Below are 27,311 nucleotides of genomic sequence, written 5' to 3'. Positions count from 1 at the left end.
TAGGGAATAGAGGACAAACAAACAATACAATTTCACTGGATTTATAACACAGTTACCTGGCAGGGGTGGAAGCAGCAGCAGGGAAAGTGTGTGTGTGTGCGACCCAGACACGGTCTGCGTTCACGTGACAAAGAGAGAGACAGCGAAGTCGGGTGTGCGCGTGCACCGGGCGAATATCGGGGTTTTTTTTCCCCCACCCACGCGTTTAATCGTGCAGCTTTTCTAAAACATTGTGTCAACATTGACCTGTCCTCGGTAAACGGTTTATTAATAAAAATACATTTTTTATTTTTTATTTTAAACGTGGGGAGAGGGCAAAGTATGTCAACACCACTAGGGGTCTCCCTGTGCACGCCAGTGTTGGTAAGGCATGAGGAAAAGATGTAGTGACACCAACTCGAGGGGTGGGGGAGACAAAGTCCCCAATGTGTGCCGAAAGTCTTCTGAAAGTTCAGCCGTGGCCAATCCAGACTCTCAGCAGGCCCAGTTTGTTGTGTGATCTGAAGGACTCAAGTGAAGTAGGCACTGACTCGCTTCTGTTTGACTATCAGCACGTCTGAAAAGCCGCAGACCGCGATCCCACAGACGCACACAAAGCAAATGTTGTATTGGAAAGAGTCGGAATTGAGGACAAGGGAATTGCCATGTCCAAATCCAATCGCTCCTAACGTAGACGCTCCTGTTTCTTTCAGGCCAGTGGCACCAAGGAGGAATTTGCTGCATCATCTTTGACTAATTGGAGATTTCCCCACAAAATGCTTCTCATTTGGAGCAGAAAGCTATAGCTGCAATTATAATCCAACATGCACCCAAAAAACTCAAAAAGAATAAAGTCATAGAATCACACAAATGAAGTCATAATAATGTAAGAATTGTTCCCATTTTTAACCGTTGTCTTTTCTTTGTACTTGTTTAAAAAAAATCGTTTTGCAAGAAAAGTTTAACATTTAATAGAAGGTTTTACAAGAATAGCATTGTAATATTTATTTACATTGCTGTTTCACAAATTGTTTTATACTTAAGATATATTTTAAAAATGTAATGTATTTTTTCTAGACTTTTTTTCTTCCCAAATCATCATTTTTTTCTTCTCTTGATATTTTGACTACATTGGTGTAGAATGATTTATTTTTCTTCTTTTTCATCCTGGAAGGGGGATTACCACATTTGCGGTCCCTTCTTAAGGTTTCTCATTTTTCGCCTGATTTTTTTTTTTCGTTGCTCTCTTGTGGTTGGATTAGCGAATGTCGTAGACATTTGTCAGCTGAGGGCATGCGAAGCCCTTTGAGAGAGACTCTTGTGAGATAAATAAGCTTGACTTGACTTCTGAAAAAAAAAGGCATGATTATCAGAACATTGCAACATAACTCCAGTAACATTGCAACTTTATTGTAAATTGTAATATTATGACTCTTTCTGTGTTATAAAAGTAAGGCTTTTATTATTATGTGGCTCAACTTTTTTTTCTTGCAACAGTATGAATTTGTTCTCTGTATGACAAAATTTGCAATCATACTATAAAACTGTATTGATATAATTGCCAATACTTTATGTCTGTCCTCTTGGACTTGAAAAATGCTCTCATACGACACTCCGATACCACTTTAACTTGAGTAGTTTTATAAAAACTTTATTCAAGCGCCGGCGTGTCCAAAGCTTACTTGTATCTCAATTTGATCTCACACATCTCAAAGCACAGCAAATGTCACCCAAGCGACTGCTCAAAACCACAAAATTTGGAGCACTCAATTTATTTTTTTGACGTACAAGTTGATGAGAAAAATGATTAAGAGTATAACAAAAAAAAAAGTTGTCACATTGCGGGAATAAAGATCTATTGTTATGAGAAAGTCATAATAAAAGTTATGTTACAAAAATATAGCCAGAATATATACAGTGGAACCTCGGAACGTCAGACTCTCGCAAACCATTTTTACAAACTATGTTCAAAAATTGATGGCGTCAAGAAAAGCTGTTTAAAAATGCGCCGCTCAGTGAGATACCACCCTCAGAATACAATCATATTGCTAGAAAAAAAAAGAGAAAGTTGTAATGTAAAAACTAAGCTGAAATAAAGTTGAAATATTGAGAGAATAAAGTCATAATGTTGTCAATAAAGTTGTAACATTGCAAAAGTTATAATGGTGTTATGATTTTTTTTAATTTCAAACGTTATTCTCGCATATTACAAAAAAAATTTGCGACACCAGGACTTTTCCCACAACATTACAACTTTTTTTCTTCATTGGAAAAAAGTTGTAATATTATGAAAAGGGATGCATGGTGTTGTTACTAGTTTAGTACTCGGATCTGGAAATGCTACGATACTACACGCTGATAGTAGAAAAAAAAACCTTCCGAATTTGGGTCACTCATTTAAGGTACCGCTGAATATGTCTGTAATAAAGTAGGGTTTTATTCTACTAACTTTACAATTTTGTTTTTGTGATTTTACAAGAAACATTTTATTTCAAATGTGGTATATATGTGTATTTTTATTAATTAAAATTGATTCATTTGATTTCCTACATTCTCTTAATATTACAAGTTTATTCTTGTTGTATAAACTTTTTCCATTCATCCATCCATCCATTTTCTCATGACTTATTGCTTACAAGGGTCGCGGGGCTTCTGGAGCCGATCCCAGCTATCTTCGGGCAGTAGGCGGGTTGCACCCTGAAATGGTTGCCAGCTAATTGCAGGGCACACATACTGTAGATGAACAACCACTCACAATCACACCTAGTTTAGAGGAAAATAGAACCCTATTTGGCTAAAAAAAGAAAAGCCATTGTTTTATTGGCATTGTTTATCTATTGTTTTATTCTGATGTCTTTGTTTCCCTCTTGAGCACATTTTTTTTCTTGTAACATAACATTGCAAGTTTCATTCTTCTTATCACAGAAGAAGATTTTCTACCCCCCCCAAAAAAATCCCCAAACAAAACAGCATTCAGGGTGTTCATCAAGACTTTATTTAAAGCTTTACCACAAACAAAAACAACAACAACAACAAAAAATACAATTCAGGGTTGCAAAAATAGTGTAACAGCTTTTGGTGTTGTGCATTTCTATAGTATAACTAATGGAATTAAATCTCTATAGTTTGTGTGACAAAGAAATAAATAGATACGTTTTTGACAAAATTATTGTTGAACAGAAAAAGAGCAAATGAAAGGTACCATGAAATTGACTTGTGAGCTCCACCATAATTGGTTGAAGAAAAAGAAAACGACGACGTAATGAATGAACTATTGTGTTGAGTTGTGCGTCATTTCATCCCCGCTGTCCTTGTCGAGCTCTGTCTCTACCTGTAGACACAAACATGAAACAGCAAAGTTTTTAGGAGACACAGTACGAGTACAAGTACTCATTTGAGTACCAAGTACCGATCCTTGAGATCGCCATTACATCTTACAAATGTTTTTTATTTGAACCAAATACTGTACAAAACCACAAAAGCTCAATTTGACCAAGACTGCAATTGTGGGGTTAACATCCAACAACGCTGAAAAGGAGCTTAGCGTCATTTCCCCCCCCTCCTCTAATCCTCCATTCGTGCAGTGACTCTTTGCTCTCACTCTCTTAAATGTGCTGTACCTTTTTTAGATGTGGGTAATAGTAGTTCAAGACGTTGGAGATGGCCACGTAAAAGACGGCCATGACGGAAGACGCCACCACGGAGAAGAAGGCCACGCCCGTCAGCACGCACGTTAGACTCACGACGCCCACAAACAGCAGGAAGCCTAAACAACAAATTAAAAACAAAACAAAAACCCCAGTCACAAATTAATATAAAAACTATTTTTTTTAAATGACATTTTCAACCCAAAACTTGTAAAAACAAAAACAAATCATCTTTTAAATAAAAAATAAATACAATTTCAACAAGAGAATATAAATAATAATAATATAAAATAAAATAAAAATACACTTTAAATAAATTACTGAATAAAACACACACACACAAAATTGATTAAAGAATACAAATTTCAATAAAAAATGTAACAATTAGAACGTTTGTTTCAAATAGAAGACATCAAATACATTCAAATCTGAAATTTACCTGCAAATATAAAATCAACAATATTTAAAAAGAAAATGCATTTAAAACAGAACTTAAGCTTCATGCCCCTCCCAAAAATCTAAAATATTTAAAAAATAAAATAATAATTTTAAACGTTTTAAAAATAATTCTCAAATGAAAAAAATAATAATCACAAATCATGTTTTCATAAAAAATATGATAACAAATCCCAAATCTATTTAAAATAAAAAATTAAAAAATAAAATAAAAATATATATATTGAGGATATAATGATTTCCCCAAAAGATCACAAATTCGAATTTGAAATAAAAATTAAACAATAAGAAAATGTTTATATATTTAAAAATTAATTCAAATAAAAAATTCCCAATTAATACGACACAATAACATTTTTAAAAAATCAACAAAAATAATCAAATATATTTAAAAATTACATTTGAAATAAACCCTAAAATGTCTAAACTCTTTGTAACAATTTTCCTAAAAAATATATTTACAACAGCCTTTTTATTGGACCATTTATGATTAGATTAACACCATAGCTGTTCACAATGGGTACCCCTGCAAGCCTCTGGCCAATAGCTTTCAGACTGGATTCAGGTTTGAATTTCCCGCCCTCTGTCTGCGGATGTGACATTATGTGCGCATTGTGTATGTGAAGTAGGGTGTGTGCAGTTTCATTTTTTGTCAACAGTTGGCAGTAGCGATTCAAACTTTCTGCGTTCAGTAGCTTTAAGTCTGACTTAAAACAAAATCAACAAAATAAAAAGAAATGCATTCAAATTCAAATTACAGTCCCAAATCACAAATGTAAAATAAAAAAGATGTATACACGTAGTAGACGTCCAATCTTTTTACCTTCAAAGAAGAGTAAGCTGACAGCTGACAAGACGACCGTCACCAGCGCAAAAAGGACGAAGAGACCGACGGGCACGGCGGCCATGGCGCAGAACAGCATGACCGCCAGCGCCACCACCGGGTGGCCGTTCAGGTACTGCGCCGCTCGGGACTTCATCAGCAGACTTACCTGTTGGTTTCCACACCAACAACAAACGACCGTCAAAGTCACGCGTGACATTGTTTTTAAGTAACATACTCACACTGTACTGGTGTCGAAAAAGCACTTGGTTGCAACTACTGGCGAGTCGGCGACTTTTGACTCCATTCCACCAATCAAACGGAGCCAAGCCGTCACATGACAACATACAAAGTCTTCAAAGTGACTCGTTTACAGAACACGCCTGGCCTCACGTTCAATCTCTCTTTAATTTGACACAATGTGAGAAAGTGTCCACGTTTCGGCCTACAAGAACTCCACTTTCAACCTGAGAAAGCAAAACACGTTTTCTATGTAAGCTCCGCCTGGTGAGTCTTTTTCAAATTGAATGTCTGTTTCGGACTTATTCTTGTTGCTGAACCTGCCGAAACCGAATTTATTTTATGAATTGTTGTCGGGCATTATCCTAGAATTTTCACATTGCTATTTTATTCCTTTGTCTATTTACTTTTGCACTCTGATACAAAATATAAGTTAGTCATCAGTTACTCAGTACTTGACAGTAGTTTTACTTACTCCAGTAATTATTTTCCTCATTCCTAAGTCACATTATACCAAGTACATTTACTTGAGTACAATTTTGGCTACTCTGTTCACCCTCTGGTATTAAGTAGAGTGTTACGCCTTCCTGTCACTAGTAACTTACACATGTATAACGTCAGTGTATAAACCTTACCTTGGGGTTGTTGTAGACTTGGTTGGACATTGTGCTCCAGCCTTCCCACATCTCATTGCTGCTACTCGGCTGCATGGCCGCATTCGCCACACACAAGACTTGTCAAATTCCAAGCCAAAACTGACAATCAAGGTAAAAGTGAAGTCAAGGTTACAACAAGCTTGCTATATGAACGTGTACGTACTTTGAGGAAGTTGTCAGATACACACCCTAAATAAAAACCTTGTTTTTGCGCAACAAGTTGCTTGGAGTTGCATGAAAAGAATGTTGATCACGCAAGACATAGCACAGCCTCTTACACTCTTTCTTCCTCCTCCTCCTTTTCCCCTCCTCTTCCTCTTTGTGCAGTCGGAAAGGCCAATTTGGAAGTTTGCTGCCATCTGCTGTTGGCATGCTGCAGAACGTGAGCAAGGGAAGGGTTTGCGGTAGGAGCTTTTTAGGCTTTTCCTGACACTTTTTTTTTTGGGTTTACCTTACTGGAGTTACTCAGTTACATTTACTTAGTTACAGTTAAAGTTGCATTTCATTACAGTTACTTAATTACAAACTATGGGTCTGTCTGTGTTTATTTAACCAATCACATTCAAATTCATGTTAAATGGGTGCCAGCACACCCCAGCCACCTTTTCAAGTGCCTCTAATTAAGTCCAAATAAACTTCTGTTGTTCATGTAGGCTTTACCTTCGAGCAGAAGCCTGAAGCTTTAGTGTGTGAACACTGTCTGACATTTAGAATTGTTTATAAATCTGTCCACTTGATTCCCCCCAAGTCAATCAATAATTTAGCATGTATACTTTTGTGACATCTCAGTAAAGGCGGTGAAAAACTGCTACACACAGCGGTTGTTCTCCAATAGCAATCCAGCAGAGGACACTGCAAGCCACCTTTATTACCGCCTGAAAAAAATGCCCTCGCGTATGTAATGAGTAACTGTTCTGCTATACTTTTATACAGAGTGATTAAATAGAAAAACAAAACAAAAACTGGGACCCACTGACTGGCTGGTATACAAATGATTGGACTCTATCACTTGCACCAATCATTGCAGCCATGCTTCTTATTTGAAGACTTGCCTTTTTCTCCAGCTGCTGCCAACACTTACTAATCACGCTCTGTTGTATTGAACAGAGCAGAGGGAATAGAGCCGCTGACATTTGCATTCAGCTTTCAACACGGCTCCATACACACAACTCGGTGAACTCTGTGAAGCGGGGAAAGTTAACAGGAACAACAAATGATTTATCTATCTATCTATCTATCTATCTATCTATCTATCTATCTATCTATCTATCTATCTATCTATCTATCTATCTATCTATCTATCTATCTATCTATCTATCCATCCATCCATCCATCCATCCATCCATCCATCCATCCGTCCGTCCGTCCGTCCGTCCGTCCGTCCGGAACTGTAGTGGAGCCCTGGACCAATGCTTTGCCCATAAATGTACCCTCTGAATTCTGCCTAGCAACAAGCTAGCATGGCATTTTTTGACTTTCTGATTTGATATATTTTATAATTGCAGGATGTCATAAACCAAATTGAGGTTTATAAATTAATTGTTATTAATTTACATTATTTTTTTATTTAAAATAAACAGTAATATGTGGGAATTGTTTAAAATGCTAAAATAAATTTAACTATACCAATAAAGGTCACCATAGTTTAAAAGCAAATTTTACAAGCAGATAGTGATAATCGTATCATGAAAGTTCCACGGCACTACAATCCATCACATCCTTTACTGAAGCACATTTGATGAAAATGGAATGTTCCCAATGTGTGTCACTCTCACACACACACTTTCACCTACATAGCCAAGACGTATGAGTTTGTCTGCGAGCGTATTGACAGAACAATGTGTCAAGCGGCACGGCACGTGCGGAGTCGCTCTATGGACTGCGCCCCCTAGATGTGATTGATGACTTGTCAGCCTCTTCCAATTTGCATGGTCTGATTGTAAGAATCCAATCAGCGCGACAGGAAGTAGGGTGGGGGGTTGGCAAAGACCATGAAATAGCCGCAAATCTCCTGCGCTTGCATGTCCACCCACGCGTAGCTTCTAAGATCCGATCATGTAATGCATTAGTGGCCTCGACACCCTCTCTCAATTTGTGAGAAAATAAAAGGAAGCCATTCATTTATTTTCCTCCTTTTTTCCTAGTCAATTTGTTGCCAACAACACTACATTGTCAAATTGTCTGACTCAATCTAGCGTCCATTTCTTATTGGTGTCCCCCTCCTTCTCTCTCTTGTTTGAAGTTGGGCAGGAAGGTTTGACCTGTAGCTGAGGTCACAGGGGGAATTGGAATTGGTACGCCAGTGGTGGTCGTTTTGTTCAGTGAAAGTGGGTGAGAGATTTCAGTTTCTGTGCTCCTGGCTCAAAGTGTGCTCGCTGCAGGAGTACGTTAAAGGCCACCGTGGGCAGCAATCACGTTGACACGGAATGCTAACCTGGTCACGAGGGGTGTGCCAAAAAAATCGATTCTCATTTAGTACGATCCAGAATCAATTTTAAATGTCCCCAAATCGAAATTTCAATTTAAATTATTTTATACTGTCTTGCCTTTGTCTGTGTGTGCCTTTATTTGGAGCGCTGTTCATGTTGTACCCGATTTGGCCACTGAGGGGCAGTGTGGTTCCACGCGGTCTAATACACTGTTAAGTTGTAGCCACATTAGAGAGTAGAAGGAAAAAGTCACGATCAAGTTATTCCAATAACAGGTTTTTTTTTGCAGTATGGAGCCATTCTTTTGAGTGATAAAAGTGCCGCGAGTAGCGCGCTAATTAGCATGAGCGAGTCAGACTGTAGTAGATCTTTACAATTCCTTGCACATCTGTAGATTGAAGCAAAAATCATTGTCAATCAAATCATTTTGAATCAAAAATGTTCTTAATCAAAAATCGATTCTGAATCGAATTGCAGACCCAAAAATCGGAATTGAATCGCGAGACATTCAAAGATTCCCACCCCTACTGGTTACCATCTCCACTCTGAGTTTAGACAAGATAAAACAAAAGACAAATACTTTAAAAATGCATAGAAAAATATGTTTATTAACATGAAAAAGATAATTAGAAAATCAAATATGAAATAAATAAAATCATTGACTATCACTTTTTCACAGAAATTATAAATAACACAAACCTCCTAAAAAATTGTAGGTGTAGCGTAAGTTGTGTGTGTTTTTCTTTTTCTTTTTGGTTTAGCGGCAGGTCGACTTCTCTTACACTCTAGTCGGCATCTTTTAGAGAAGAAAACACGTTTGAGTCACGTTAGCAAGCTAAAGGTTGCTAATCACTGGCCCGCAGCTAATGGCTAATAAAACAAACAGCATCCAACTGAGCACTGAACATTCACTTTAGAATAAAGCTAACCGCGGTAGCCGGCTAATTGCTAATAACAAAACATACTTTCGTATCAATACTTTTGACAACACTACATTCTAGATTGAAGTGTTGTCATATTATCGATGATCTATATTCTAGATTATTTCCCATGGCCAGGAAAACTGCGATCAGTCGGCCACTCCTAAAGAAGAGCAGTCTTGATACTATGTCATAGGTCAAGTCATTGAGAATGTCGTTTACCAACAACAGCTCTCTTGACTTAATTCTGAGTAACTGCTTAAATGATTTCCAATCAGGTTCCAGGCCTCATCACAACACTGAGACTACTCTTAAGGAATGAATTTTCTTGCAATCAAATACATAAATCCCTGTTGATGGTTCGTTCCAGTCTTGCCAGGTAAAAAAAAAGAAGAAAAAAAGACATGAGCGCTCAGTTGCCATTTTACGGCATTAAAGCAACAAAGCACAGGCCAATGCAAAGAGATGACGAAGCCACGCTAATCCCCTGCGCTCATCTCCGCAGCTGCCAGAATACCTGCCTGTCTAATCTATTAGCCACCGCATCCCCCCAGTCGGCTTTCATGCGGCTCACCACGCCGCCTTGATGTCGCCTTCAAACGACCCTCGGATGCAAACAAGCACACATTCAAAAGGTCACCTGTGAACCTGGAATTAGTGAGAGTGAGCATGTATGGATGTTTGCTGCTGTGCTACATGCACTAGTGGTGCAACAGATCACAAAAGTCACGGTTCGGATAGGATCGGATCACGGATCTGAGTCCCGGATCAAATCGTTTTTTGAATCAGCAAAAAAAAAAAAGAGTACTTTATTATTACTATTATTTTTAAATGTCTAGTATAGCCATTTAGAATTTAGGAACACAACTTTTAAGTGCAATATGAGGCAGAAACAGTCTTATTTTTACATGGTTCATGTGTAAAATAACAAGGTATTAATGGCTTAAAGTTGTCTTCCAATAATCAAAACAGCTAAGTTTGACATTTTAATGTTTTCCTTTTTTTAATGGACAACAGTGTTTTATAAAATATATAAGACAAAGTTCTATTTATCTTTTCTTTTCTTTTTTTTTTATAATGAAAAGACCTCAACATACAATTTAAGGCACATTCACTTCCTTTAAACATGGAGAGTGAATTACAAAAGTAGCCTTGGTCCAGAATATAGAACATTTGAAAAAGAATTAAAGTAAACCGTACCAGCTGTCAAACTTACTTATCTGGCAGCCGCTTGCTTTGCTCTGTTTCTCCCCACAGCCATTTTCAAACCCCTTTCAAGTCTTCAGCCTCATTTATTTCAGTATTATTGACCATTTGCACCGACGTCACGTGATCACGTGACTGCCCTATGAGGGACGGTGGAAGGAAATGATTATTGAATGGAAGTGGACGTGACCCTGAGCAACTTTGTGACTTAGCGACTGCTATTTTACAAATTATTAAAAGTTATTATTGCCCATAGAGCCATGGAATCTACTACTTCAACCGAAGTTTGCCTGTCAGTCAAAGTTGCACATTTAGTCGGGACTCATAGAGCGCGATATTTACTCAAGTTGGAGATAGCTAGTTTCAAAACAGCCCCTTACCTTCTGTTGCCTGCTGTTTTTACCAAGTTAATCAAATTGCCGACTTTGCCGGAATTCACAGCGCAAGACCTATATCATTATGTAGTCAATGCCGTCTCTTCTCCTTACATCGAGGCTGATTTAAAAGCTCGTCGCTGGCTGAGTCTCTGGGACGAGATGCTACGCTCACACCGGGGACAATATACCTCGTAATGCAAAGGTAAAACTAACTGACTTATTTTTACATAGTCCGTTCTATCGTGAAACGCTGTGATGATGTTATGTTACTATGTTTACTAGCATGGAACAAATGACTATCGCAGTGGCAAGCTATGCAGTCATTTCTTGACTCCGGCTCCAGAGTGAAAAACTCCAAGCACAAAGACGAAATCCCTCATTATTAAACAGTCAAATGCACTTAATAGTTTTGAAGAAGGTACATTTTTAAAACTAAGCTGTGTGTTTGTGCAGTTGGAGTGGACGCCAACTATCTGGCTCGCTAATGTGATTTGAAACGCAATTCGACACATTTGTTACAATCTTTGTTAGAGTGTACGTTTACTAGTAAAATGTATGAACATTTATCTACTAATTACAACATTTATCTACCAACCTCGCAAAAAAAGATGGCTGCAAATCCGTGAATACTTTGTGGGCTGCCAGTCCTTTCTGTTGATTGCAGTTATCAATCAACGTCGTTTGTCTTCATTAGTAGGCATGCGATAAAAAGTCACATTTGGTTTACTCCTTTGTCTGTCTGTACAACCGACCGCACAGCAAGATATGACCATTTTATAAGAGAATCGATTAGATAAAGGACTTTACGCTGTACGAGATTTAATGGTTACAAGACAGGCAAGTGGCTCTTTTGCCGTCCAGCGTCCCCAAGAGGGCTGTGACGTCACGTGCAAAAGGTCAACAGAACTTGTGCGGGTTTAAACAAAGGCCAGTTTGGAGGAGAGAGTAAAAGACAATAACAGCAAGCAACTCACACTTGAGGAGGACACATGATGCACTCGTTGGTTATGCTAACATGTAGCCGCTAGCCACTTACGTCGGACACTTCTGCTTCTGTACAATGACGGCGCAATTAATTAGCGGTTTCTTAGCGTCCTAAATTAGCGAACATGAATTTGGGATAGCGTTGTGTTGATGTTGGTCGCAACTACAATGTCAACTACGATAAAGTAACGTCTAAAAGGGAAGTCAAGCTAGCCATCACGCCACGACGTGGGCGAACTTCAAAGTAAAAGTGTACTAAGGCTATTTGCTTTGCCGTCAATGTATTACTGTATTTGGCATTTGAAGTTAGGCTTAGTGTGTTACTTTGAGTATGTTTCAGCTTCCTTGACATGTCAGAATGGAATCTACTGAACGTGCACTTTTTTTCTTCCCCCACCGGCACCAACCAATCCGCGGATCGGCCGTGACCCGAACCGACCACGGATCAATGATGATCCGTTGCACCACTATGCAGTAGCTCTTAATCCACAAGGGGTCTGGTCCACTATCAGCATTTAGCAGCCCGGTCCTGACAGGTTCAGACTGGGCTACAGCAAGTCATCCATTTGCTCTACTGTTGCACTTTACGCTGGAGTTTATGGCTATAGTTAAGAGTATTTCACTAGCTGTATTGCAGTAAAATGCCGGTACCTTTGGCAAGAAGAAAAAAAAACAGGCTATAAATTTAGCAAATGGTAGCAAACTCATTCTGATTGAACATAAATTGTTGGCATCAGTGAATGCTCAGAGACAGTTTAGGTTAAGTATGAGAATCAAAAACATATGTCATTTGGAACGTAGTCGGTAGTGGTTACTGGATCGATCCAAATATCAATAATATGGATATTAGTTGTGCTGATATTGATTAATACTAGTGTACCAAGATCAATACCTTGGTTTCACTTTCTTTCCTGTCTGCATTGCTGTTGTTTAATCAAACACAGGCTTTGAACTCACTCTTTTTGTTTTTGTCCTGGGCTTACTTCACGGGGACATTTTATGGGATATTGACTTTTCAATGGTTTGTATTGAAATAGTCAGTTCTCTGGAGTGCCTGCCCACACATCGAGTGTGAAATAAGTTCAATTAAACAACCAAATAAATCTCTTGTAATTCAGACCTTGATGATGAAGTGCTTCCTCTACAAGGGAAAATACAATCCATGTTGTCTAAAAGCGGACTTGCATGGACTTTGTTTTTGGGTGCTAGATTCGAGGCTCGAAGTGCCGCCACACCCTTTGCCCCAGCCCTTGTCTTGATGGTAACCTAATCTGTACTCGCCAATGACACTGCTAAATGGGGTGGGGATAACAGTTGCTCACTTACATGAAGCCACTCCCTCAAAACAGGCTAATATCAGCAACTCAACTTTATTTATAGAGCACTTTAAAAAGCAACCATAGCTGCATACAAAATGCTGTACATAAAGTAAAAATCAGACAATATAAAAACAAAGAGGGCCCAAGTCCACAAGGGATGTACAAGGGCCACTGGGACCAAACACCAACTTCTGTTTTCTCTTCATTGAATTCAAGAAGATTAGTGCCATCATGGTTTTGATTTCCTCCAGAAAGTACAAAAGTGGCCTGAAGGAGAAGGCATCCTTCTAGCTTAGCGTGACATACTGTCGATTTGTCGGCAAAGAGAAATTCCATGCTTTCTTAAGATGGAACCTAAGGGCAGCAAATACAATATGAACAGCAGGGGCCCTAAAATTGAACCCTGTGGAACACCATACAACAATGGTGCAGAGTGGGACTAAAAAAAAAAGTCCTGCCTACCAAGTAGGCTCTAAACTACTCTAGAGCGCTGCCACTATTGCCCTCCTGGTGGTGCAAACAAGCCAGAGAGCAAGACAAATAAAATAGTGTGTGAAAAATATTGAACTGCTGCAATGTTTGTAAAAATAATATGACGTGGTAAAAGAAAAGGACAACATAGACATAGAGATGATACAACACTAACAACTCAGTGAGGGCAAACACAAGATGAAGACCACCACTTGAGTCAGGACAAGAACTACTCGTGTGGCCCCCTTTCTCCGGGTGCCATCCTCATCCTCCATCTTAAAACGTCAGACTTGCTCAAGTCATTGATGAGAAAGTGATTACTAGCATGACCTTTGCAGCATCTTCTCCTTCCTACTTGAGAGCACTTCGCATGTAGATTGTGGATCAACCTTAATGAAAAAATAAAATAAAATAAAAAACACCCGAGCAGCAACAATAATCCATCAAAGCACCACAAGTTTGGCGCTCAGCTCCATTTTTCTTTTTTCTTTTCCCACTATAAACTCAGTGACCTGCAAAAATTCTATTCTGCTTCATTATTCAAGAATGCCTCATGGATTTTACCTCTAAAGTGAAAAAACGTTTCTGCTTCTAGGTGTTGAAACATTATAAGTGAACAATATGGGAAACACTTAGCACACAGTCAATGGCGCCCTCTCGTTTAGCCTTGTCGGCAAACAGTTGCTCGTTATGGCAGACCAGGGTTAGACTGTATAGTGTGGTTCTGGAGTTTAGTTTTTCCTCTTGAATCCTGTTTCTTAAATTCAATTATTTTTATTGCCTCGGAGTTTGAACTCATTTTCGGAGTTTGAACACCCAAGTAAAGCAAACTAAACCGAACGTACCTTGAAAACAGGTAGCCGAGTGAAGTCGAGTGAATTTGATGCTCACGTTGCGGTAGTTGAGACGATTGCTCATTTCCAGTCAGATCATGAATACTCCCGGAGGTGCTCCATACTCGCGAGTGCATTTAGATTTTTCCACGACAATTTTCTTCACCATAGGCCCAAAGAAAGACAACGGTGCCAGTGGCAGCAAAAAAAACATACAGTGCTACGAACCACAGTGGAATTAGGAAGGAGATTATCGCGCAGTTGTAACTACTGTCACTACTTCTGTAAATACTGGAACGAGGACCCCCCCTTAGCTGTTCAACAACGTGCCTGACGTTAAACAACACACGTAAGGACCACAATACGCTCAATGTTAAATACACTAACTCAGCACTGAACTAAAGCTAGAATTAACATAGCATTTATCCACTGAAGCCATCACACTACAACAACAAAAAGGTAAGGTATTTTTATTGTTTAAATACTGTACTGTACTGTACTGTAAATGTAAAAAACATAAATAGAAATTAAAATAGTAATTTTATGTTTTTTGAGCTTGGGAACAGATTAATTGCATTTACATTATTTCCTATGGGAAAAAATGTTTGGAGGTTGAACAATTCAGACTTTGAACACTAACCATTTGTATTGTTGTTGGAAAGTGTGCTACTGAACAACTGATGGACACTAAAAAAGCTATGGACCTAACCTCTGTTGCAAGATCACATAATCGACTCTCAAAACACAGCACTCAGAAAGATAAAAACAGAGACTCCTACCTACATTAGTCTTTAGACAGATGACAAATGACCACTAATATTTAGCCAACTTAATGTAAATATTTATGTGTTTTTATGACCACCTAGAGATATTAGATATCCATCCGTTATGAATTCATTCGTTATTCGTTCCCCCTCGGTATTACTAAAACTCTCTCTCTCTCTCTCTCTCTCTCTCTCTCTCTCTCTCTCTCTCTCTCTCTCTCTCTCTCTCTCTCTCTCTCTCTCTCTCTCTCTCTCTCTCTCTCTCTCTCTCTCTCTCTCTCTCTATCTATCTATCTATCTCTCTCTCTCTCTCTCTCTCCCTCCCTCCCTCCCTCCCTCCCTCCCTCCCTCCCTCCCTCTCTCTCTCTCTCTCTCTCTGCACTGTAATAACAAAGCTACACTGTTAGAAGAATCCCTCTGACAACTGACAAGTGTCAAAGAAACTTTTAGTTTTATCGTTGTAAAGGCACTCATCATTAATATTCGGAAAGTGGTCATGTGAAAGAAAGTCACTTTAATGCAGTATAATTATTAGACCACATTAGTACCACTTTTCACAGCATCATACAATTTTGAGTCCACTGTGTACATTGTCTCTTGCCCAAATGGATGCAAGTCGTTATAACATGTACCTAATGAATTGTCCAGCAAGCGTAAATTAAGTTTGTTGTCGTGACAGTACAATTTCATAAAGGACATGCATGAGAGAAGCATGTAATCAGCATTCGCTCCGCCCGTCACCCATTGAGGACCAAACGCTGCAACTCTCTCGTCTGATGCTTGATGAATGTCCCATTGGGTCTATTCAAATGCTTTGGAAACATGGCGTTCCAGCTTTGAATTTGGCAAGTTTAGAAGACACACAACAGAACGCCTACGTGAGCAGCAAGCACGACGGCAACGGTCGTTAAGGAAAAAAAACTCTCCTCCAACAAGCAGAAACCTTGAAGTGACTACGTGACTAATTGACTGAGCTGCTGTTTAGCATATAGCATGTATGCGGAACATTCAATGGATGTTACCATGCTTTTGAACAATGTTTCCATCCATCCATTTTCTATAGCGCTTGTCGTTGTTAGGATTACAGGTGAGCTAGAACCTAACCCAGATGACTTTGGGCATGTGTTGCTACCATTTGTTTTTAAATGCAAGTTGTTGGAAGAGACAGTGTGCATTATTGAGCGCCATCTAGTGATGAACTAGGAAATCATTAAAAAAACACTATTTTAAGTAATACGCAAAAAGTTATGTCCTATCACACTATTTTATATAATCATAGGTCTAGTAATTGCTACTTAGATTAGCCTACATAAGTCGTGCCACCATCTTTGTGCTACGGATACCTGAAGGAGAAGAACTTCCACGAACGTGGTTAGCCTCTGGAGGTGCTTGCAGCTAGTTTCGGATCCAATGGGTCGACCGCCGCTTACCTTCCACAGCTGGGGCCTGCGGGTGTTCCCATGATTTGGGCTCCTGCCACTTTTCTCCCACTGCTTTGCCTTTGCTAGCTTTTGCTAGCTTCTCCCACTAGCCGCTCTAGTTAGCCGCTCCAGCTAGTTCTTACTAGGGTGGCCACTTCCATAAGGTCAAAAAGGAGGGCATATTTAAAAAAATAACAAGTGTTCCCTCGCTGTGACGCGGTTCACTTTTCACGGCATTTTTTATTTTATTTTTTACAGTTATGTACCTATTATACAAAATTTATGAAGGTTTGAACATTGAGAATGTTTAAACAAGAGAGAAATGTGAGAACATGCAAATGCCTCGATGATAAAAGTGTATAAAGTGTGTAGTGAAGGATTCTAGAGCCTTAAAACTTTTAGAATAAATGTAAAACAAAGCTATAACTACAACTTTGCAGATTTCATTTATTGCGATTATTTTTCGGAACTGATGAGTTATTAACATTGTTTTTCAGTTTCAATTTATATTTTAGCCGTTTTGGATTTAGTTATAGCAGTATGGCTCAATGAATAGAATTGTATTATCTGTCTCACTCTCAGAAGAAGGGCAACGGGTTTTTACATTTGCTATCTTGAAGGGAGTCTAGGACCGGTCTCAGCCGGTCGGAAGGGAGGCACAGGCTGATTATTGTTTTTCTCTAATCTGATTTATACCTATGGGAACAGAAGGGGGGATTTTCTTGTATTCACTGAGTTGTAAACAAATGTACTGTGGGCTGATGGGAGGAGACTTTTCGTATTCACCCACTTTTCAATAAATAATGTTGTGCCGGAGTAGAGGACACACAATCTGAACACACTGCTTGAGAGAGTTCAATTGTTGTCATCAAAAGCTTTTGATACCTTTGCAAAGGGACTTCTTCACCAGAATCTCACCATTCGGTTAATTGAACACGCAAAGAGTACAATACTTAATATTGTCTACTCTAACAGAACCTAACCCCAGCGGAAAACGAGGGAACACTGTACATCAGACTCGCGGTGTATTTTCATCAACAATAAAGTTTTGCATGGTTCATAGATCAATGTTTGTGTAACTAAATGGTAAAAAAATATCAATAAAAAGTCAAACTTCTTTTTGACAATTTATTAAATTTAGTCATATTTGATCAGTTGAGTTCAATTTTATGGTTAAGCTGCACTCTACTCTTTCTCCATTTGGCTAGACAGAATGTTAATCTATTGTTGCGAAAATCATTTTGATTCCTTGTCAGCCTCTTGTTCTTTTCTAAATCTCCAATTTGGTTCCCGGATTTTGTGTGATCATGTTTAATAAAAAAATAAAAATAATAATAATAATAATCATCATCATCATCATAATAATAATAATAGTAATAATAAAATAATTATAATAATAATAATAATAATAATAATAAAATAATAATAATAATAATAATAATAATAATAATAATGCATTAGATTTATATAGCGTTTTTTTTTTTTTTTTTACATTTGAAGACGCTTCACAGTAGTTGCATTATTCGTGCGCTCACACATTCACACTCTGGTGGCGGTAAACTACTTTAGGAGCCACAGTTTCCCTGGGGCAGGCTGACGGAAGCGTGGCTGCCAGTATGCGCCTACCACCGACCACCACCAAACATTCGCACCGTTCAGACACCAGCACTGGAGGCAATGTGCGTGAAGTGTCTTGCCCAAGGACACAATAATGCATGACTCGGGGAATCAATGTTAATGTTACGCCTTGACACCCTGGTCCACCTGGGGGCAGAACATTATTCACTTTTTATGTAATTTACTTTAGATAGTATAGTACAACATAACACATGTTCCAAATATTGTTTAAGATTTTATTTAGATGCAGAAAAATAGCTTAATCCCATTTGAAATGGCAATTCTGGAATTTTCATTTTTTTCCCGATTTAGGGTACAGTGGAATATTTTGGTCATAGCTCCTCTAATACTTCAGATAGAAAGCTCATCTTGGACTTCAATTAAATGTTACAAATGTGGGATGTTTTTAACTCATTCACTGCCATTGACGGCTATAGACGTAAAAAATCATTTGAACTATTTCTATTAGTTTCACATTTTTTTCCCACTTTTGTTAACAAAAGTATGAAAACCTATCTTTTTTTTTTTACAGATTTGTGATTAATCGTGAGTTAACTATTGGAAAAAAATATTATGAAAAATTAGGGGTGTCTGACAATTACAATTTTTAATTGTAATTAATCGCATGACTTCAATAGTTAACTCAAGATTAATCACACATTTTATATCTGTTCTAAATGAACAATAAAAACAATTCTAGGTTTTTATACTCTTGTTAACAAAAGTGGAAAAAATGTTAGACTAATAGAAATAGTTCAAATGAATTTTTGACGTCTATAGCCGTCAATGGCAGTGAATGAGTTAATATACATTTGAGGCAGTGAGATGTATAATAAAATGTTTGAAATGGATCATTTTTGATAATAATTTGTCAAGCGGAGAGACATTTTTTTACCTTTAGGGTATGTTGAGGGTGATATTGAAATACAGGAAGCCCATGATTATTTTGCTGTTAGTTCCCCCACGTGTCAGGACACACACCATGCAAAATTGGAGAGTTTTCTGACCATTTATGCAGTTGCTGTACCTTGACATTTGCAATTACACAATTTTGCCAGAAGCTTTTCCCAAAAGGTGTGTTTTTTGGCCCCTGTGACCAAACGGCCCCGAGTTCCGGGTGGTCCCTACCAACTTGTGATGGCCCAAGATATGAGATAACACAAAATCATAGTAAAAAAAAAAAGGTAACAAAAAACATCCTGAGGGGTGGACCTGGCTCCCAGCCTACCAAGCTCGTTTCTAAAACAACAACAACAACAAAGCACGAGTTGGGTAACAAGGTGTGGTACCGTACCACTATATGTATCAGTAATTACATCTCACAATTACGTCTTGGTTTGAGCAACTGGGGGCTGAACACCATCATCAGGAAAAACTCTAAATATGTATCACAAATGGGTTAGGTGGGTACTTTTATATTTTGTGATTTTCGAAGGACATTTTATTAGTGACAATAGAAGTCCAAACAGACCTGAACACTGAACTCTGCACACACACAAAACCACACGCACCACTTTCAGCCCTAATCATGGTTGCAGCAGACGAGCTCATCCATCTTTATTACTGCAGCTGCACCACTACACCGGCCGACTAACACGCACAAACGCGCACGTGCACACACGTCCCTCCAGCTCTCTATCCTCTCATGTCTGAAATTCCCTTTGCCCACCTTGTCAGCCGACGGCATCATAACGTGATAGATCTTTGCGAAGATTTATCAGTTATTTAATCGTACAAGAGGAGATGAAAATCCGAGCGGACTGACAAAACTGGGCTAATCGTCGGGGCGCTTTAAAGGCACACGCGCACTGATTCAGCAGCTGGTGACCTTCGCACTCCTGCGGGGAGACGATTTCTTTGGTGAGAGGGGTGTTAATTAGCTTGTCGTCAGCTGTGTGCATTGATAATTGGCAGAGCGTGAATATCAGCGAGATAAGCGATCGGCCTGGTGAGTGCGAAGGGTGTTTAAGATACACTTTTGGAAGTTTATGCAAGTAAATGAAGCAGAATGACCCCCAAAATACATTTGAAGTCTTTAAACTTGGAAGTTTAGTGGACCTCCAGTAGATTTGACATGATTTCCGATGGGGAAAAAATCATTAGAATGACACTCGTGTGTGTTATTACATGCCTGCTGTTGTTTGTCACCCTGCATGTGTGCATCCTGAGTCAGTGCTGCTGTCACGCGCACACACGCACACACATTGCAGCAAACTGAGACGCTCGCATTCATTCAGAATACGCTAACTGCTGCCATGATATATTATGGAGGATGGATCATATTGCACGTGTTAATCTTCAATTTGTGCGCCTGCGCTGGATGTTAAACACGACAAATGAAGTGTGTTGCTGTATGAACTATCCTGTTGCTTTGGTTTAATGTACACAATGTATGCAAGCAAGAAGGCTCATACGTTCCTCGTGAATTCACATTAACAACTAGACACTGGATTTATTTGAATGTATAAATTGCATGTAAATGGTAAAATGCGGGATGTGAGACTTGAAGTTGGAATTTTCTTTTTTTTTTAGTTGTTCAATAAATATGGAGTTGGAGATAAATGGAAATGATCTCAATGAGGGAAATTTAATGTGAAAATGTTGGAATTTTGGGTATGTGGAATAGTGATGCTCGTTTTATGTGCAGGAATGTCGGTGCTTGATAACGTTGATGTTCCTGTGCAGCTGGACCTGTTTTGCCATGCTGGACCTGACTGGCATTACTATGGACCACAATATCTGACTGATATCTAGCTTCAGCTCATCTCACCTGGTGGACACTAGTGGTAGCGCTCTGAGTTGATTTGGACCCCATTTGTCAGACAGAATTATGTGAGTAATGCTCTGCTGTCTTATGGGGTTCCACAGGGATCAATTTTAGGGCCCCTGCTTTTCTCCTTGTATTTGTCTGAAAAAGGATGGGACTCATTTCTATGCTGATGAATGTTAGATTTATGTCCCATTAATGAAGAAAGATGCGTCTTGAAGATATTAAAGTGTGGATGAACTTTTTACTTTTTAAAAATTTTTCTTTGTGCTTTTGTCTCAATGGCTCTTGCAACTTTGCCCTTGTTTACTTGGGCCCCTTGACACAAAACATGAAGCCAGTATAGGGACAGCGACGTTTATGATTGTGTTCATAACATGAGCAGGAACAGTGTAGCATGTGTTATGCATAAGAACAGCGATGGTCATGTTCTGCATCGGAACAGTGCCGCTCTATAATGCACAAGAACAAAATTTGTGTTCCTGCATGTTGTTTGTGTCATATGCTTAATTATTAAGAGACTTTTATATAAAATACGATGATTTAGCATCCAATATTTCTGTTAAAATCCTCAATGTTCTAAAAGCCCCGAGATGCTTAACTTAAATTGTGTTGGTACACACAATATACTGTAGAGTAAGAACCATATTTTCTAAAAAATTGTTTAGTTTGCTTTGACCATAGGAGACAATATTAGACGCAGTAAACAACACAATTCATCACAGTCCTCAGAGACACTGCTCTTTATTTCTTCAATAAAAATATTGGCCTTTCTGCATACTTTCCCACATTACGATAATACATAACCTTTATGTCAATAATACATTCATTAGCAGGAAAACAGTTAATTATGCAAGCCTATAGTAACTCCTGTACAATCTAAAATTATTTTTTTTTTTTACTAAACACAGCCATGGAAGGAGGTAAAAGACTTCTCACAAACATCATTGAGTAGAAAAACACAACCCGAAAAAGCATCAGTTGTACATTCACAAACACATGGTTTTACAATACTGTGCTGTATGTCATTCTAGCTGTCATATAGTCGGCATTTTGATATAAATACACATTTGATTTTATGCATTCCTATGGCACTCATTAAAGCTTCTTTCTGACTAACACCCCCACACACAACAAAGTGTGTAGCAGAAGGAGACAACAAGAAAAATGATTTCACCCCATGATTGAGTGATGATGTGAAGAGTTCAAGCGCAAAAGCTGACAAGGGCCACGCCTACTAGCGGACATCCGAACATGGCATCGTTTCATCTTGCATTTCCTTTCCCTGAAAAAACAAACAGCTTTGATGGAAACGTTTTATTTCAGAAATGGACAAATGAACAAATGGACAAAAGTCACGGTTCGGATCTGATCACGGCTTCGAGTCACGGATCGGATCGTTTTTCGGTTCAGAAAAAAGAAAAGAAAAGATAAATCGTACTTTGTGTTCATTCATTTTGTAAAGCACTTTTTCCATTAAAAAAATCTATTCAAAATGTCTAATATAGCTGTGTAGGATTTAGTGTCTTCGTTTATTTTGTAAAACTCCTTTTCCCATTAAAAAAAACCAAAAAAACAAATCAATTCAAAATGTCTAATATAGCCTTTTAGGATTTAGGAACACTACTTTTAAGTGCAATATGAGGCAGAAAAATTCCTATTTTTACATGGTTCATGTGTAAAATAACAAGGTATTAATGGCTTAAAGTTGTGTTCCTATAATCTAAACAGCTAAGTTTGACGTTTTGAGTTGAATGTTTTTATTTTTTTTTAATGGGCAAAACTGTTTTAGAAAATAAATGAAGACAATGTTCTATTTATTATTATTATTATTATTTTTAATAATGAAAATACCTCAACGTGCAATTTAAGGCACTTCCCTTCCTTTAAACACGAGTGAATTACAAAGTAGCCTTAGTCCAGAATATTGAAAAATAATTAAAGTAAGCAGTCAAATTTACCAGACAGTCGTTGGTCATGCTAACAGGTAGCCGCTAGCCACTCACGTCGGAGACTTCATACATCAATACAGTGACAACGTAATTAATTAGCGGTTTCTTAGCGTCCTAAATTAGCGATTGAACATGAGTTTGGGATAACATTGTGTTGATGTTGGTCGCAACTACAATGTCAATCAACTATAATATAGAAACATCTAAAAGGGAAGTCAACATAGCCATCACGCCACAATGTGGGCAAACTTCAAAGTAAAAGTGTCCTAAGGCTATTTGCTTTGCCGTCATTGTATTACTGTATTTGGTCAACTTTATTTTGAAGTTAGGCTTAGCGTGTTACATTGAGTATGTTTCAGCTTCCTTGACATGTCAGAATGAACTGTGAATGTACACTTTGTTTTGTTTTTGTCAACCAATCCGCGGATCGGGTCTAAACCGAACTGACCACGGATCAATGATGATCCGTTGCACATTAGCGGCATTTCTATTGATAACCAATCACAAGCCCATACGTATTGTCACGTCATTACAAACGTCATTTACATCCACACTTTTTATTTATTTAGTGGGCTGTATAATGCAAGAGTTTTACAGTAGAAATTGTATGTTACGATCGTATGAAAAGACAACACCGTTCATGGAGTGGATGATGAATGCCGTGTAAAAAAGCCTGTGACATTCATGCGGCGAGTCAGCACCTCACACTTTTCGCGCTTTTCATTGTTGTATCTCTCTAAATAAATGATTATTTTGCCATCAAAAGCACTTTCTCAGCCTTGTTTTTTTTATTTTTAAATTGAGGTATCACAAAAGTGCAACATCCTCCAAGTCACTGTTATGCACACCATGTTTCTTTTCACAAAGTGTTGTCAGTAACTGTTGTTTTTGGTGAAACCAACTCATGTTCTACTGCTGATTACGCAAGAATGGAACTTTTGTTTCTGGTGAAAGAAGCGCACCTGTTGGTAGGTTTATGTGTATATTCTATGTGTCTTGAAATATCATCAAAATGCTGTAAAACAGCTGGTTATATGATTGAAAATGACTGACAGGGAATGAGGTAAAAGGTCAGATTTAACAAAAAAAAATCTGAATTGAGCATCACTCCCTGCAATGTGAATGTAGCTTTACAATATCCTAGATAAAAATGATTATCTTGTACCTGGAACAGAAATTTTTTTTTTTTAAAGCGTTTACAAAAATTGGAGATGCCCGTTTGATCTCTTTCATGTTTAGTATCGGGTTAAAGAGAATATATTACTGTAGGCCATTCCACTCATTATTTCTTGGCATGACTTTTTCCTTGCACACACACTCCCACCTGTTTTTGGATAAAGTGATACGAGCAGGCGACCCCCGGCATTATTCATCTGCTTAACCGCTTGGTTGTTTTTTTGGTCTCCCAGCATGCCTGCTTCCTCCCCTGTAGGTCCAAGGGAAACAGGCGACAGCAAATGTCACATTAACATGGCCCCAAACGGCACAAACGACTGCACTCAAATGTCATCAGAACTGCCGCGAGTTCCTCGGGCTTAGTGAATCGTTTATTTTTTTTGTGTGATCTTCATTTTTTAATGATCAACCGCCAAATCGTTAAGCAACATTGACTGAAGCGTGTAGTGCAAGTGCTCCCTGGCGCTAAACGAAATGCGATGACCCGTTGCTTTGATGGAGCAGAATTGGATGAACGGCGACTGCCTATTGATTTTCTTTTGGTCCTGCATCCCTATCCAGTAATCTACAGGCAGAAGCCTACAGAGAATTTAAAAGGAAACTTTGGAGTGGGCAGAAACATCAGACTAAGAGTGTCAGGCGATTCATTTTTAAAATCATAATTAATCGCATGACTTCAATAGTTAACTCCCGATTAATCACAAATTTTATATCTGTTCTCAATTTAGAATAAAATATTTTTTCTAAGTTTTCATACTCTTGTTAACATAAAAGTGGAAAAATATTAAACTTGTAGAAATACGGCTTCATCTTTTAGTCATTGATACAGTAATCTCATAATAATTCATAAAATTGAGTTAAAATGAAAATGATGTAGTGTACTGTAAAAAAACGAGTGCGATATTGATTTTTGTCAAGGTCATTTTTCTGCCACTAGATGGCATAATTACATTTGTAAGACATTGGTGACAGCTCAGTGCATTTTCTTTTCATATTAAAAGCTATCTAATCTTGAACATGAAGTAACTTGTGAAATTCTGCGCATTTTAAAAATGGTCAAATACAACTTGACCCCAGTCTCATTAAATGTATTACTGCAACATTTTGATGTGGACGGGTCTGCTGGAATGACCACAGTACAGGCTTTCCAAGTAATTTATTCATTCACTCATTAATCGCGCGTTGAAAACAATTAGTGGTTTTAAAGGAACTTTAAATTAACTCAAAATTAACGCAATCATTTTGACACCCCTAATATAAACAATTGTCCCATGAAACTGTGTTAATTTATTCCCAATAGTGTCTTCTCTTCATTTCAGACCTTTTCTCTTGGAAATGGATTATTAGCCATGTCAATATAATCTGATATTGAACAGGAGCAACTATGCTCATGTCATGCACAGGAACAGTGACGCACGTGTTATGCTAAGAAGAGCAATGCTTGTGTTCTATGCAGGAACACTGACGTTGATGTTTCACACAGGACTAGTCATCCTCGAGTTTTACGCCGCAGAAGTGATGATCATATTCTGCATTGATGTTTATTTTCCGTGTAGGAACCGTGAAACTGTGTCATAGGCAGGAGTGACCAAGCTTGTGTTCTGAGCAGGAACAGGACATGCCGAGCTGAAAATGCTACATTTTGCCAGCCACATAAATAATAATTGAAACATTTGAATAGATTAGACGATGAAATAACATTGTATAAAAATATGCTTGTTTCCTATTTTTTGCAGTGCAGTCAGCAGATGAATTGGACAGTTGAAAATGAAGTCTGCGCAGGTGGGTTGGACATGAAGTGGAAGCAAAGAGTACGCGTGGAACAACAGGAGGAAGCAGAGGAGCAGGTGGCGAGCCAAACTCCCTCATTTCACTTTGTAATTTGCAGGAAAATCAATTTGAGTGGAACAAAAACACGGCGATTGGACTGGCCGAGCTCCTCATCTATCCCGACGCGCACCTGACGACAAACAGGGGAGCAGTTATCTTTGATGGAATGAGACGGAGGAACCACATGAGCCCAACTGTTGCTCTTTAGCCAGACATGGAAAAATGCAGTTCCGCCGACATGCTGTATTAGAGAGTCAAACAGTCTTTGACGGACTAAATACATTCCATTCTTCATATTGCACCGAGCAATCAGGACAGGGACGTGCGCTCCTTTCCTGCGGCAAAATAACTCCCATTACCATTTTGATAGTCGACATCCTATTTCTCCAGGACAGAACCCTCAATACATCACATATCTATAAAAAATACGTCATGACTCATGGTGCAGACTAATAATCGGTGTCACAAACCATAATACAGTCAGCATTGTCACCGTGGTAACGTGCAGTCACTATTATAAATGTAAAGAACACTTTTCAGTTGCAGCAAGTTTTTTTTTTTTGCGTAATTAATTGCCAAGCTGGAATAAACATGTGAAAGAATGATTGCCAAATATTTGAATTTGAAGGCCACGACTCAATCAGCCCGCATCAAACAATCATCGGCTGCGAGGCTTTTTGTCTATTGGACGGATGTGTCTAATCCCTTCAGGCGGGTATTAAAACATTTGGCGACTGATGGATGGATGAATGGATGCAGAGCCTGAAGGTGTCTGCAGGAGCCATTTGCAATCTCAACGCGTTCACTTTTATGATACTTGAGACAAATGCGCCTCAAAAGGTCTGAACTTCGATCAGCCAGTGGGACAAATGGACACAGATGAACCAGATGAGACCAAATTCACCACTGGATCTTGGTGGGAGATAGGGAATGTATGGCTGGCCGAAACAAGCTTGAAGGTTGGGGCATTTGTCCAAAATGACACATCTTCACCAAGTAGATCAATTCACAGTATTTTGCAAATTTTTATGTTGGAACATGTTGTAGTAGATCAGTGAACTACGCTCACACAGCCGTCAAGTCATAATTACAGGAAATAGACTTGAGGTCATAAATATAAATCAATCAATTTCTTGTGACATACAATAACGTATTCTTATGCTGCTTAGCAAGGTAGTTCACTGCGCACAGTTCATAACCCCACAAATCTCGTGTATCACTACCAACTTGAACCAAGGACCACCTGTGTGGTGTGTTGACCTCTACCTGGTCGTACCCCTACCAAGCTAAAAAGCCTTCCATCCACCCATCCATTTTCTGTAACGCTTTTCCTCATTTAGGAGTTGGGTAAACTGGAGCTGACAGTATCCCAGATGATTGAGTGAGAGGTCAGGGACCCCCTTGACACATAACCGTTCACATTTGAATTTCTGTTCACAGCTAA

At 38.5% G+C, this 27,311-nt stretch overlaps 1 protein-coding gene and 1 long non-coding RNA gene across 3 annotated transcripts; one reads left to right on the top strand and one right to left on the bottom strand.

The window, feature by feature from the left end:
• Positions 1 to 2,951: 2,951 nt before the first annotated feature.
• Positions 2,952 to 6,149, bottom strand: LOC147181501 (lipid droplet assembly factor 1-like). Its single transcript, XM_086089076.1, has 5 exons — positions 5,990 to 6,149; positions 5,781 to 5,900; positions 4,906 to 5,074; positions 3,600 to 3,745; positions 2,952 to 3,310 (listed from the first exon to the last, which is right to left on the bottom strand). Exons 2-5 carry the CDS (start codon positions 5,853 to 5,855, stop codon positions 3,251 to 3,253), a joined length of 450 nt encoding a protein of 149 aa, XP_085945202.1. The 5' UTR covers positions 5,856 to 5,900; positions 5,990 to 6,149; the 3' UTR covers positions 2,952 to 3,250.
• LOC147181500 (uncharacterized) lies at positions 5,285 to 26,463 on the top strand. 2 transcript variants are annotated; one of them, XR_015096472.1, is made up of 5 exons: positions 5,285 to 5,412; positions 6,129 to 6,205; positions 20,790 to 20,974; positions 25,774 to 25,819; positions 25,926 to 26,463. It is a non-coding gene; the product is annotated as an uncharacterized LOC147181500 (long non-coding RNA). The 2 variants fall into 2 exon arrangements; XR_015096471.1 differs by lacking the exon at positions 6,129 to 6,205.
• The last annotated feature ends 848 nt before the right edge of the window (positions 26,464 to 27,311 follow it).

The sequence above is a fragment of the Leptonotus elevatus genome, chromosome 1, assembly GCF_054856555.1.
Source record: "Leptonotus elevatus isolate MCC_2025b chromosome 1, RoL_Lele_1.0, whole genome shotgun sequence".
Lineage (NCBI taxonomy): Eukaryota > Metazoa > Chordata > Actinopteri > Syngnathiformes > Syngnathidae > Leptonotus > Leptonotus elevatus.
The sequence above is the reverse complement of the archived record's forward strand: the minus strand, read 5'-3'. Positions and strand labels throughout refer to the sequence as shown.